Raw genomic sequence first — 12,094 nt, forward strand, 5'->3', positions numbered from 1 at the left:
AATGATTCTCCAGAGTGGGAAAGTGAATGAATTAGGGAAGGTAGCGTGAATGCCAGGCTCACTCCCAGTTAGTTGTCATGAATTTCAAATGAGACCAGTGTCATGGTAGTGTTTGTTTCAAAGTGTTCAGGTACATATGTAGGAAGGTGTAGAACTGAATTTCAGCAGGCTTGGTGCTTTGCTAGATAAATATGAAGCACTAGGATGAGCAAAGATTGTTGATGATGGAGATAAAAAAGGAATCGTACTGAAGGACCAGGGGATCTGGGCTGCCTAAGATGAGATATGAGAGTGTGGAGGTGAGGGTGGGTGGGGAGAGGTCAAGAGATTATTAAGGTGACCAGGTAAATGAACTGGGCATTCTAGTGAGTTTGAAGAATTTTTGACTTGGAGAGTAAGTCATGAATGAATACCGGACAGAGAGGATATTTGAAAATAGGGTTATGGAGGAATGAAGCTTATCAGCAGGAGCAAAGTCAAGGGGGCTGACAATTGGGACAGTTGGCTGAGATGAAGCAGAAGTCAACCTTGTTGGAGAAGAGGTCAAGAACTCAGAGGTCAGAGTACTGGGAAGGTCATATGTGTGAAGGTTGAAAACACCAAGTTTTGGTGCACTTTTAAGAAGAAAACAATGGAAGATGCTAACACTTTTTTGGACTGATAAAAAATGACCTGGGGTGCTATTGATAACTATGACAAGATGGAATTGACTTTTGGCATAACATTCAGGTTTTTTTGTGTGTGTGTGTTTTTTTTTCAGTACCAGGGATTGAACATAGTTGCTTTGCAAATGAACCTCATCCCCAACCCTTTTTAAAAGTTTTGACACAGGGTGTTGCTAAATTACCCAAGTTGGCCTCAAACTTGTGATCTTCTTGCCTCAGTCTCCTAACTAGCTAGGATTACAGGTGTGTACCACCACACCAGGTGTACTGGCATAACACTGAAAGGGAATTTTATGCAGAAGGCATGGGAAGTGACCTGAAATTGGTGATAAGGTGCAAGGAAAACACCATACCCCACTCAAGACTCAGTGACAGGAATCAGGCTTGAGGCAGAAACATTAATCAGAAGACATGTTTCAGTTGGAGCAAGAAAGTGAAGGGCATATTCTGAGAACAGGTTAATAACAGGGACCTGAGATTCCATCAGCAAATACTGCCTTCTGTAGCAACTATGACCGAATATGAGAAATTTCCATTTTCAAAATATGATAAAATAAGACAATACAATTTCCAGGAGTTGGGCTTCTATAACAAAGTCCACAAGCTGGGAAGCTTAAAACAACAGATATATATTTTCTCATAGCTCTGGAAGTTGTAAGTCTGAAATTGAGCAGAGCCATGCTCAATGAAATCAGTGTGGAAGACTACTTTCTCTTCTCTTCTAGATTCTGGTGCTTGCTAAGCAGTCCTTGGTGTGCCTTGGCTTGGAGATGCAGCACTCTATCTCTGCTTCCACTGCCACATGAAATTTTCCATCTGTGTCAGCCTCCTCATGTGACACTGGTCACATTAGATTAAGGACCTACACTACTGCAGTATGACCTCATCTGAGCTAATTACATCCTGCAATGACCCTCATTTTCAAATGAGGCCTTACTCTGACGTACTGGAGTTTAGGACTTTAATGTATTCTTTTGGGGCAACAATTCAACTCATAACATCAGTGCAGAGAAAAAAAGATATACCTTTTATGCATGTGTTTAGATTTTAAGTCACTCAAGTTTTTGATCCTACTCAGTAAATAAGGCCCGCTAGCCTAAGTGTTTAAGAAATTCACTGTTTTTAAAATGCACAATGACCTAAACAGATAAAAGAGTATGTATTGTGCATATGAGATAAAATCACATAACACAGAAGTACCTATTAATGTGTTACTAAACCTACTGGTTTAGTAACGGTGTTACTAAACTTACTGGGATAGCCCAGTTGGCTCAGGAGGAAAGTATTCGACTTTTAAGTTGAGGGTCTTGGAGTTTCTTTCACAATACTTATAGCTCTATTATTTTAAAATGTTGAACTAACAACAGCTCACAAGCTCATGGGTCTGAGTGGAGGAAAGCTTGTAATAATGTGACACCACAATAATACTCAGCTGAGAATATCTGTAATGGCATGGAGACGGGAAGGAGAGGGAGAAAAGTACTCATTTGATTACTTCAACCGCAAGCTGAAACAGGGTAGCAGAGATTCCAGGCTCTGAGATCCTCATACCCCAGGGCTCAGTCACCTGTTGTGGCTGTAACTTCTCTTCTGCTCTTCTTAAATGAGTCTCATGAGTAAGAAATGTCATTCTTCTGCAGTGCAGAAAATCTAGGCTCTGCAGTCATTTATTGTGCACAGACTAGATACGCAGCTCTGTCCTAGTCCCTTGATGCTCAGTCGGGTCTGCATCCTGCACCCACGGAGGGTAGCTCCAAGAAAACTGCCCTTGGGGTCCCAAGTCTTGGTGAAATAAAAGCACTACTGATGGATACCTGCAGTTCCTCACTTCTAGTTTGAGCAAGGAGGTAAGCGCCATGTCTTTTCTTCCAAATTAATGCAAATATCCACTTTAGTTTTAACTTGACTCACTGCAAATTCTAAACTGGTGGGGTCTAAAATAATGAGGTTTGTTCTGCTGTGGGAAGTGATCTGATTACTTGACTCTTCTTACCGTCTCGGAATGGAGCCGGCATTTCAGAAGGGAGGGTGAGGTTGCAGCTTATTACTTGAAGGTAATGTCTTTCATGAAAGATGCAGAATCCAACTATTTAGTAGGATATCTATCCCTCTCTATTTCCCACACAGCTGGTAAGAAATGAAGTCCCTCATTCTATTACTCTAATTGAATTCCAACTTGGGTAATTACATTATAATTAAATAAATTCTCCCCATAGTTTCAATTCACTGACAAATAGTGCTAGTCAAACAGCTCTATTTCACTCCCAGAAACACATCCCCACTACATTTCAGTGATAAGTGGAGTGATTTATATTTGGAAGATGTGTGTATGAAAAAATGCACAGTTCATAAAATATTTTAGGTATCATTCATGATTACATATGCTTTGCTCAGCATGAGATAACATTAATTTCTATTATAATCTTTCATCTAATTTCTCATATGCTTAGTGCAAAAAGAAATAAGACAGTTAATTAGCATTCCTTGTTTTCTGTACAATTCTTGTTGAGTTAATCAGTGACTTGTATCTACTTTTATTTCTACTATTTTTTTTTTTAATTTCTAAAGCACATTTCACTACCATTGGAAGTCAGACTAGGGAAAGGTGTTACTGTTTCCCATTCTACAGATGAAAAAATCAAGGTAGCCTCCTGCAAGGTGAAGAGCGTAGGTGACATCAGCCTTGGAACCTCAGCTTCCTCTGATGCCCTGGCCCAAGGTTCTTTTTTGTCCAACACTGGGTTGCTATCAATCACTTGAGTTTTACTAATGAGAAAATAAAGAGCAGCACATTTTTGACCTCTGTCATAGGTCATTAATTTGCAATAATGAATGATTTAGTCAGGGGAGGCCTAATAACCGGGACCGAAGCTGTCCTTGGGTTTCAAGATTATGGAGCGTCTTTGTGTCGGCATGTTATCACTTGACACAGCTCCACTGGAGGAACAGTTCAAGCTGTGATGTAAAATGGTGCAGAACTCAAACTTCAATTTTATTCTAAGGACCTTTCTGAAAGGGTTGTAGATGGCTTTTAATAAAAGATATTAAAGACAACATCAAAATACTCACAAAAAGCAGCAGTAACAGGGGTGTTATAACGATGCCCTGAAAGAAATAAAAGAGATAATGATCATTTATTGGCTGAGAAGAAAGACACTTTCTTTGCCATTTTAAATTCGGATGCAAGGAAATGCTATCCTTGTCTCTAATAAAATCTGGGAGATAAAGAGGGAGGCCCCAATCCTAGCTCTCCTACCGTCGTGCATTGGCATCTCCATTACAATTATTTGTAATTTGGTATCATTAAAAATACAACCACCGATCTTCCTTAAACTTGCTTTCCTCCTTTAAACTTAAGTTCCCTTCCACCCCATGGAAGCTGGTGGCTGGCAAGCTTTCTCACTCCACAGCTTTCAACTCTAACTTGGATAAAGTGCCCCTTTTCAGAGAAGACAGGTGGTTTAGTCCCAGTTGGGGTCCTCTCCTGAGCAAAGACCACGTCAGCTGTGATGAATGAGATGTCGTGATTTTGTAATGTGAACTGATCTCCCCTAGGAAATGAGCTGGGATCTCAAAACTCATTTCACTTGATTAGACTCCATGTCTCCATGGTGGAAGGCAAGTCTTTCATCTAATTCAGCCACACAGGACCACCTCGGTCCCTCTGCCTCCCCCAGGCAGGAACGAGCAAAAGATTTGTTTTCTTCAATGACAGGGAACAGTTTGAGGCTGTTGCCGATGAGGCGGGATACAAGCTTTAAGGTTTCTTGAAGGTAAATCTTTAAAACTAAGTGTTTGAGTTGGGAGTTTACATGACAGGTTTCGGTTTTAGAGCAGCAGATGATTATCCACTCCCTTAGTTCTTCCTTTATCTCTCAACGCTTCGTTATGATTTATACAAGAAAAAGCATTTCATATTTTCATTAATGCATTCTTCTTGGAACTTTAAAATTTCAGAGTCTGAGGCTGTGTGTGTGTGTGTGTGTGTGTGTGTGTGTGTGTGTGTGTGTGTAGGAAGGTAGTAAGGGAGAGTCAGACAGACTATACACTGTGCCCAGGATCCCGGTTGGGAGTACTTTACTACTTCTGAAAACAGTGCTTCAGGTATTTATTGTTCTGAATGTGGCATAAGAGGAACTGGCTTACCATGTCTGATGTTGAACCAGGACTTTTTTGAGTATATACATACATGAATATTCTCATACAGATTTATCTTATTGTTAAATAATAGAATGAATGTTTCTTTGTTATGCAAACTTTTGCAATTGGCAAAAGGGAGTAAAATATTTTAAGTGTCGTGCTTTTAAATCTATTTATTAAAACATGTATCGTGGTTTATCAACTCTACTGGTGTCTATGAAACAGGTTCTCATTAGCACATTTCAGAGAGACAGACATGCCAAATGCCAAAATAACATTTAATTTTGAAAGACTACTGTCCTTCAAGGACTTGGAATATGGTCAGAACTCAGGATGAATTTCAAACTTTACAAGGCAACATGGAAGTGAAACTATCTGGCTATGATGGAGTCACCTAATTTCAAGTCAATTTGTTTAAACATTTATACATTTATTTCCACTTATATGTCAGGTGCTGTGCTCCTTATTGGAGATTCAAAGGTAAATCCAACATGGTGCCTACACTTAAATAGCTTATAATCCAGAAGGGGATGCTTGTTGATGAATGAGATTCAATACAGAGTGAGGTATAACAGTAAATTTACTGGTGCAAGAGGGAAAGTGATGTGAATTATTTCTCTTTGGGAGATCATGAGGAGGAGACACTGAACACACAGGAAGAATAAATGGAAAGTGATCCAGTTGAAAAAGGGCAGGACCATTCCAGGAAGAGGGAGGGATGCTCAAAGTTATGAGAAGTTGAGCAGAATGGGAAGAAAGGTGTGAAGCAGAGGGTCAGAGACCAGATCACCAAAGGCCTCACAGGTCAGGAGAAGGAGCTTAAAGTTCATCCTATCAACAATTGGAAATTTGTGAATTATTTAAAGTGAGGATATAATGAGTTGGTAAATAATTTAGTATATGGAGAATGAATGTGACTTGGTTTATAACCTAACCTGTTTTTGCTTTATCTATCAGTTCACCTAAATGCAGTAAAAGAAAATGAAAACTTGAATTAATGTTAACTATGAAATATCAATAGCACTTATAACACTTCTAAGAAACAAGAAAGATAGCTCTGATAGAATAAGAATTTTCACCTAACAAGAAAGTGAGGATTGTCACCACTTTGGACATTTGTCTTGGAGGAATTTATGCCATGCATGGGGACACATTTGGATATTCATTTTGTTTTTCTTTGTAATAAAGGACTGGTAATAGTGTTGGTAATAATACCAGTACTAGTAATAATGGTATCTTACTTCAGTGCTGTCAGGTATATTTTAAGATTTGAGTGTTCCCTATTGAGGGAGTTAGATTACACACCAGCCCCATTTTATACACGAGGAAATGGGCTTAGAAAAGCCAAGGAACCAAACCCAAGGCCACATAGCAAATGAACAGCAAATCCTGGACTTGAGTCAGCATGAGCCAACTCTAAATCTGGAGCTGACTCCATTACACCACTGGTCACTGGGAAGCAGATCACAGTTAACAGTATGGTTTTCTACAGAATTCTACTGTGACATTCATGTAGTGATTAGTTGCCATCTGATCTTTATCTCAAGTTGACAACAGATTCTTAGAGATGCCCTCGTTTTTGGAAAGCAGTGCATGGTTGTCTGCAGGTTTCTCAGCGTGAATACTTCAAATATCTACAGTCACCAACACACAATAGTTTCTTTGCAGCTCTTCCGAGGACTTACAATAATCTTTATTTCTAAAATATTAAAAGTGTTACTAAGTAGGATGTATTTTCTGATTGTGAGTTAAATACTCCTCATTATTTTCTCAAGAATGGTTGTTCAAGTCCATTAATTAAGACTGAATTATTATATAATGCTAAAACATGCTTTTCAGTTGTATCAGGAAATGAGTCAGCCAGGATGCCACTAACTCTGACAAGAGCACCATAATCAGGTTTTGGTGAAGTCATCATAATTATTATTAAAATAACAACAGCTAATACTTATGAAGTACTCATGTCAGGTGCTGGGCTTTGTGCAAGCTGCTTTATGTCATCCTCATAGCAACCCTATGCAGTGGGTACCATTATTATCTCCAAACACCAGGGAAGGAGGGGAGCCTTGGAGACGCTGGGTGACAAAGGAGGTGGCAATGCCAGGTATTGAGCCTCTATCTCCTTGGCTCCAGGGCCTGTGCTTCTGAATGGTGTAAATGAAATCTTTGCAATATTAAGCTATTTCTTTGGGGTGAGATTTTAAGAGCAAATCTGAGAGGAGTTTCAGATTCAGTATGTCTTTGTGATGACATGAAACAAATTGAGAAATAGGCCATCGTGTGATAGGGATGATACACATTTTTAAAGTCAAGCTTTTGCAAATATCAATGGTAAAAGGCTGAACTAAAAATTTAAACTATGACAGCAATAATCATTGAAAGTGGGAAATTCAAATAAACATGTTATTTTCTCTTGGTGTATAGAGGCTCAGTTTAATTCCTTCTCCTTTCTCCTTCTTAAGTGAATGCTACACAAATGGAAACAACAATAACAACAACAAAAACCAAAACCTCAAAAGATGTTGTGGAAGAGCACTTTTAGCAAAAGATGTTAGTCCTCCTTGCAGATGCAAGGTCAAGACGTAGTTTTTAGCATCCTTGCAACTGGGATGGCATGTAAAGCTTTTGGACTGCAACACCTGAAGAACTCAAGTCACAAAGTGATGGCTTTCATTGTCTCCTGAAAAACTTTGAGAAGATCCATTTACACCTCTGATGTGAATTGGGTGAATATATTTCAATGACATTAGTGGAAAGAAAAGAAGTATCAAATCTAAAATCCTGAGATTTAGTTGCATTAAAACAGAAACAGAAACCCAACACTCACATTAAAAACAACAATAAACTATAAATGCAGTTCTCTCAGCAATAGGGCTTACTTAAAAACCCAAAATGAAGCGAATTTCTGATGGTATTTTTAATAGAAAATGTTATCAAAAGTTGCAATAACCACAATGATCACAAGAATACTAAAACTGATTTCTAAGGCTACTGTTTCCAGGATATGGCATTAACTCAGTTTTCACAGAATGACAGAGGCTCAGCTTTGCAAGGGATCTTGGAGACCCTCTGGTCTAGTCCTCACCTGATGTGTGAAGCCCTCTGTCTACCTCCTTCACATCCTCACCAGTGATATGAACTGAGATGCCATGGAACTTCCACAGAGAAAATGTTCTTTTCCCCAAGAAATAACAGTATGTCTGAAGGTTGATAAAGAGGCAATTCTGTCTTACGCTGGTCCCAAACCACTAACATTGCTACTTTCTCTTTCCTTGGAGCAACTTAGGGCAAGGTTCAGCTTCCTGCCTTGTGATGGCCTTTTAACTAAGGCTCTTGATTGGTCTTAGATATTTCCTCTGGTTGTATTTTAGGACTGACACTGCCATTAGCATTTTGGTCCTAACATGAAGTCTTCTCCAGGCTGAACATCCTAATTTCCTCCCATGGGGCCTCTTAGAGCAGGGTTCTGAGCCTTTCTTAGACATATGTTTGCCCAGGTGCATGTAAGATCCATAGCGCCCTCTTAATAAAAATGGACTGAAATTTGGAAATGACAAAAATAGGACTGTATGTCTTTTCAGTGTCATTTTGGACCACTGTCTAATGGGCCAATCCAAGGATAGCTAGCTATCTCAGGGGATATACCTTTGTCTGACTTTTACTGACTACTGGTTAGGGCTCAGACTATGAAATTCCAGATAAACATACAGAATTTTGTCCAGTAGATAAGAAAATTATGTCAGTCCAGTAGAAAAAATGACTAAAAGGATTATGGTGTTATTGTCCTATAATATAACCTAGCCAGTTTTGTCTCTAATTTAGCCCACTAATTCAGCATGCTTCTCTGATGGCTATGTAACCTCCTTTCTACGATCTCAGAACCAGTTTGCCATCCTGTCAATCCCCTCATCAATCCTTTCGGTGAATGGTTGCCATGTGTTCATTCATATGTGTAAGAGAGTCGTGTCTTCAACTTTTTGAAAATTATACTTTGACAACTCCTTTCATCTCAGCCTCATACTTACATAAATACAAAAATCACTTACGAAAAGATTAAAGGCCAACTAAAATCCCCAGCCTGTTTTTGCTTTTTTGTCTTTGACCAGTATATAGTGATATCTTAAAAAGTTAGAGTAAGGTTGATTCTTCAAGAATAAAATTAAATCAAACCAATATGTAATGAGTGGCACCAGCCAACAAATCTTAAGCAACCAATTATAAAGGGGAAGGATGAGAAATTTTGGAGACAACCTAAATTTAGATCAAATGGTCAGGGTGTATGGTCAACAAAAAATATATTATAAGCAGGATGTCAAAATATATAGTTGAGGAAACTTCTTTTTTTTTTTTTTTTTTTTTTTAAGAGAGATGCCTCGGGAAGAGCAGTTGAAAAGAAAGTGTGGCTACTTGCAGGTGAGGGCCTCTTTCCTCCTCTCTATGTTTTCGTCTATAAAAACTAGACCTTCCCAGGTTAAGTTCCTTAATGTACCCAAATGAAATACTTAGCAGTAAGTTCACAGTTTTGTCAAGGGAGTAGGATATTCTAGTAGCTGATATGAGCTTTCTGGTTTGTTTAGTAAGTACAGTGAACTAGAGTAAAGATATTTCTCATTGTTTAACTATTTGAGCTGAACCATACCATTTGAGTATAAGATATTTGAGTTGGATTACTCTAGACACTGAGACCATCCAGTTCATTCTCACTAGTCTGAGACCATGCTTGCTATGAAAACTTAATACTAATTTTGTTTTCCAAGTAGCAAGTCCCATAGGAAGGGATCATACTGACTTAGCTGACACCTGGTTTCCTAGAACACAGACACATTGAGTCGTGCTAATGATAATGAGTTTATAGACATACAAAGCTAAGGTCCTATTCTTGGACTTTGATGGTCCCATTAAAACAACATATTTTCCTTATCTCTCTGAGAAGCGGATGATGATACATAATGGGGGGTGGGAGGGAGGCAAGAATGGAGGAAGGATGGGTTGTATAGAGGAAAAAGAGGGGTGGGAGAGGTAGGGGGGGAGGAAAAATAACAGAATGAGACAAACAGCATTACCCTATGTACATGTATGATTACACAAATGGTATGACTCTACTTCATGTTCAACCAGAGAAACAAGTTGTACCCCATTTGTTTACAATGAATCAAAATAAATAAATTATAAAAAAACCATATTTTCCTATGTACCTATATAAAAACATCACAGAGAATCCCATCATCATGTACATTCACAAGAATGAGATCCTAAGATAGAGTCCATGCTTGTATAATTATATCAAAATGGATTCTACTGTCATGAATAACTAAAAAGAACCAATAAACAAACAAACAAACAAATAAATAGACAAACAAACTTTCAACCTAAAATAACAACAACCACCACACTGCCCCATGAGGCCTTACTGGCATGAGAGCTGACTGGTCTCAGTGACATTACATTTACATAAACAAACATTTATTGTGTGCTATGTATCAGACAGACTTCACTGGTGCAGACGGGAAAGGTGAAGGCCCATGCCCCAAAGGGATTCCCATCACAGAAGGCACTTGGACCTTGTTCCTTTCCAAAGGGATTCCCATCACAGAAGGCACTTGGACCTTGTTCCTTTCTAATCACAACATGTCCATTAAGAAATATCTCTACCATCTTATTTTCATAATGTGATTTTTTTCAGACCAAAATTAAGAATAAGTACATCCATATTAAGTATTTTCTTATTAGATATGGCCCATTATCCTTTCAGATTTCAGTCTGTCACTGATCCATTCAACATACACCTACCTAGCGATTACCATGCCAGACCCTGCTAGATGCTGAGGCATAGTGGTAAATGATACATACACAACCAGTGTCCTCAAGGGTTTTAGAGAAGACAGAGACGCAACTACAATAAAATACAACTGTTCAAAGCAGGAAGCAACAAGAGTGCCCAACAGGGAGGTGAGCTCAATTAGGGTGAGAATAAGAGAGGAGAGTTAGGAGTTAACCAGACAAGAGAGGTGCAGGACAGAGGGAGGGAAGAGGAAAAATACAGGCAGGGACAGAGCGAATAAAGACTTTGAGGTGAGAAGCAACTACAAAAACTGAAAGTGAAGAATGGAGTGTGGGGTGTGGTTGTGAGAGCTGAGTTTAAAAGCCAGATGAAGTAGACAGGCCTAGTAGTCTATGGCAAGGAACGATAAGGCCAAGGAGTTTGGGGTTCATTTCAAGCAAGAGGGAGCCACTAAAAGAACTAATGCATCCATGAGTGTGAGAGAGGAGCCTGTGGCAATGACATTGTATCTACAGTAGGCTAAAATCACTCTGGGTACAGTTTAGAGAAGGAGTCAAAGCTGAAAACTGAAGGAGACTCATCAGGAGGTTGTTCAGTTCATACTCTAGGCAGGAACTGATCTGAGTTAAAGTGATGGAATCTTAGTGATCAAAATAGACACAACAGATGCAAGAGGAATTTGAAATCAGACTGGCCAATTAACTAATGGGTGTGTGATAACAACAAAGATAGGATTATTCCTTAGTTTTTTCTGAATTAAGTAATTCTTGACCAAATAGAACATCATAGAGTCAATTTCTGAACCGAGGTAGCATTGGGAATGAATGTTGGGGGAAGATTATAAGTTTGAGGTATTTGCAATGTCTCCAACCGGAGACACTCTAAGTAGTTGGATGGATGGGACTAAAGTTCAGAGTAGAAGCTGGGCAGTGGGTATAGTTGATTGAGTCCCCTGCACATAGTTGGTGGTACAGAGAAGATAAGAAGTTAAGGAACATAAAGTACAGACTGAAGCACATCAGAGGCTTAGAAGAAAACAATTTCAAAGAAATGACTAATTTGGAAGTTAAACTGTAGTGGACTGATGACTAAGTGGGGAGACAGAGCTTGAACAATTCTTTCAAGAAATCTAGGTGAACAAGGAGGAGAGAAATGGAACAGGAACTTGAGGGGAATGAGAATGAATGTGAAGTAAAGGAGGTTTGTGGTTTGTTTTTTTGTTCTGGAAAGGGAAGCTTGAGGATTCTCAAAATAGAATAGAAAAGAGATAGAAGGGGTCAGAGGAATAAAAACTCGGTAAAGAGAAAGAACAATATATACTGCACCAACAGAGGCAGCAAGAAGTTCTGGCACACAGCTATAGGGTTTAGTTACAGAAAGCAGGTGAGAGAGGGAGAGGGAGAGAAAATTATGAATGAATCTTTTCCTTGTACAAGAAAAGGATAACAGATTCAGAGAAAGATAGGCCTGTATATTTGATGTCAGAAAGGTGAAGGAATTTTCACTT

At 38.9% G+C, this 12,094-nt stretch overlaps 1 protein-coding gene across 2 annotated transcripts in view; it reads right to left on the bottom strand.

The window, feature by feature from the left end:
• The window catches only part of Slc10a7 (solute carrier family 10 member 7), a 244,876-nt gene that overhangs the window by 67,883 nt on the left and 164,899 nt on the right, over nucleotides 1-12,094 (bottom strand). For both annotated transcript variants that reach the window (XM_047567467.1, XM_047567466.1), the window contains one exon: nucleotides 3,735-3,770. In XM_047567467.1, the coding sequence (XP_047423423.1) occupies nucleotides 3,735-3,770 (36 nt within the window). The remainder of the gene's footprint in view (nucleotides 1-3,734; nucleotides 3,771-12,094) is intronic.

Source organism: Sciurus carolinensis, chromosome 10 (genome assembly GCF_902686445.1).
Source record: "Sciurus carolinensis chromosome 10, mSciCar1.2, whole genome shotgun sequence".
Classification (NCBI taxonomy): Eukaryota; Metazoa; Chordata; class Mammalia; order Rodentia; family Sciuridae; genus Sciurus; species Sciurus carolinensis.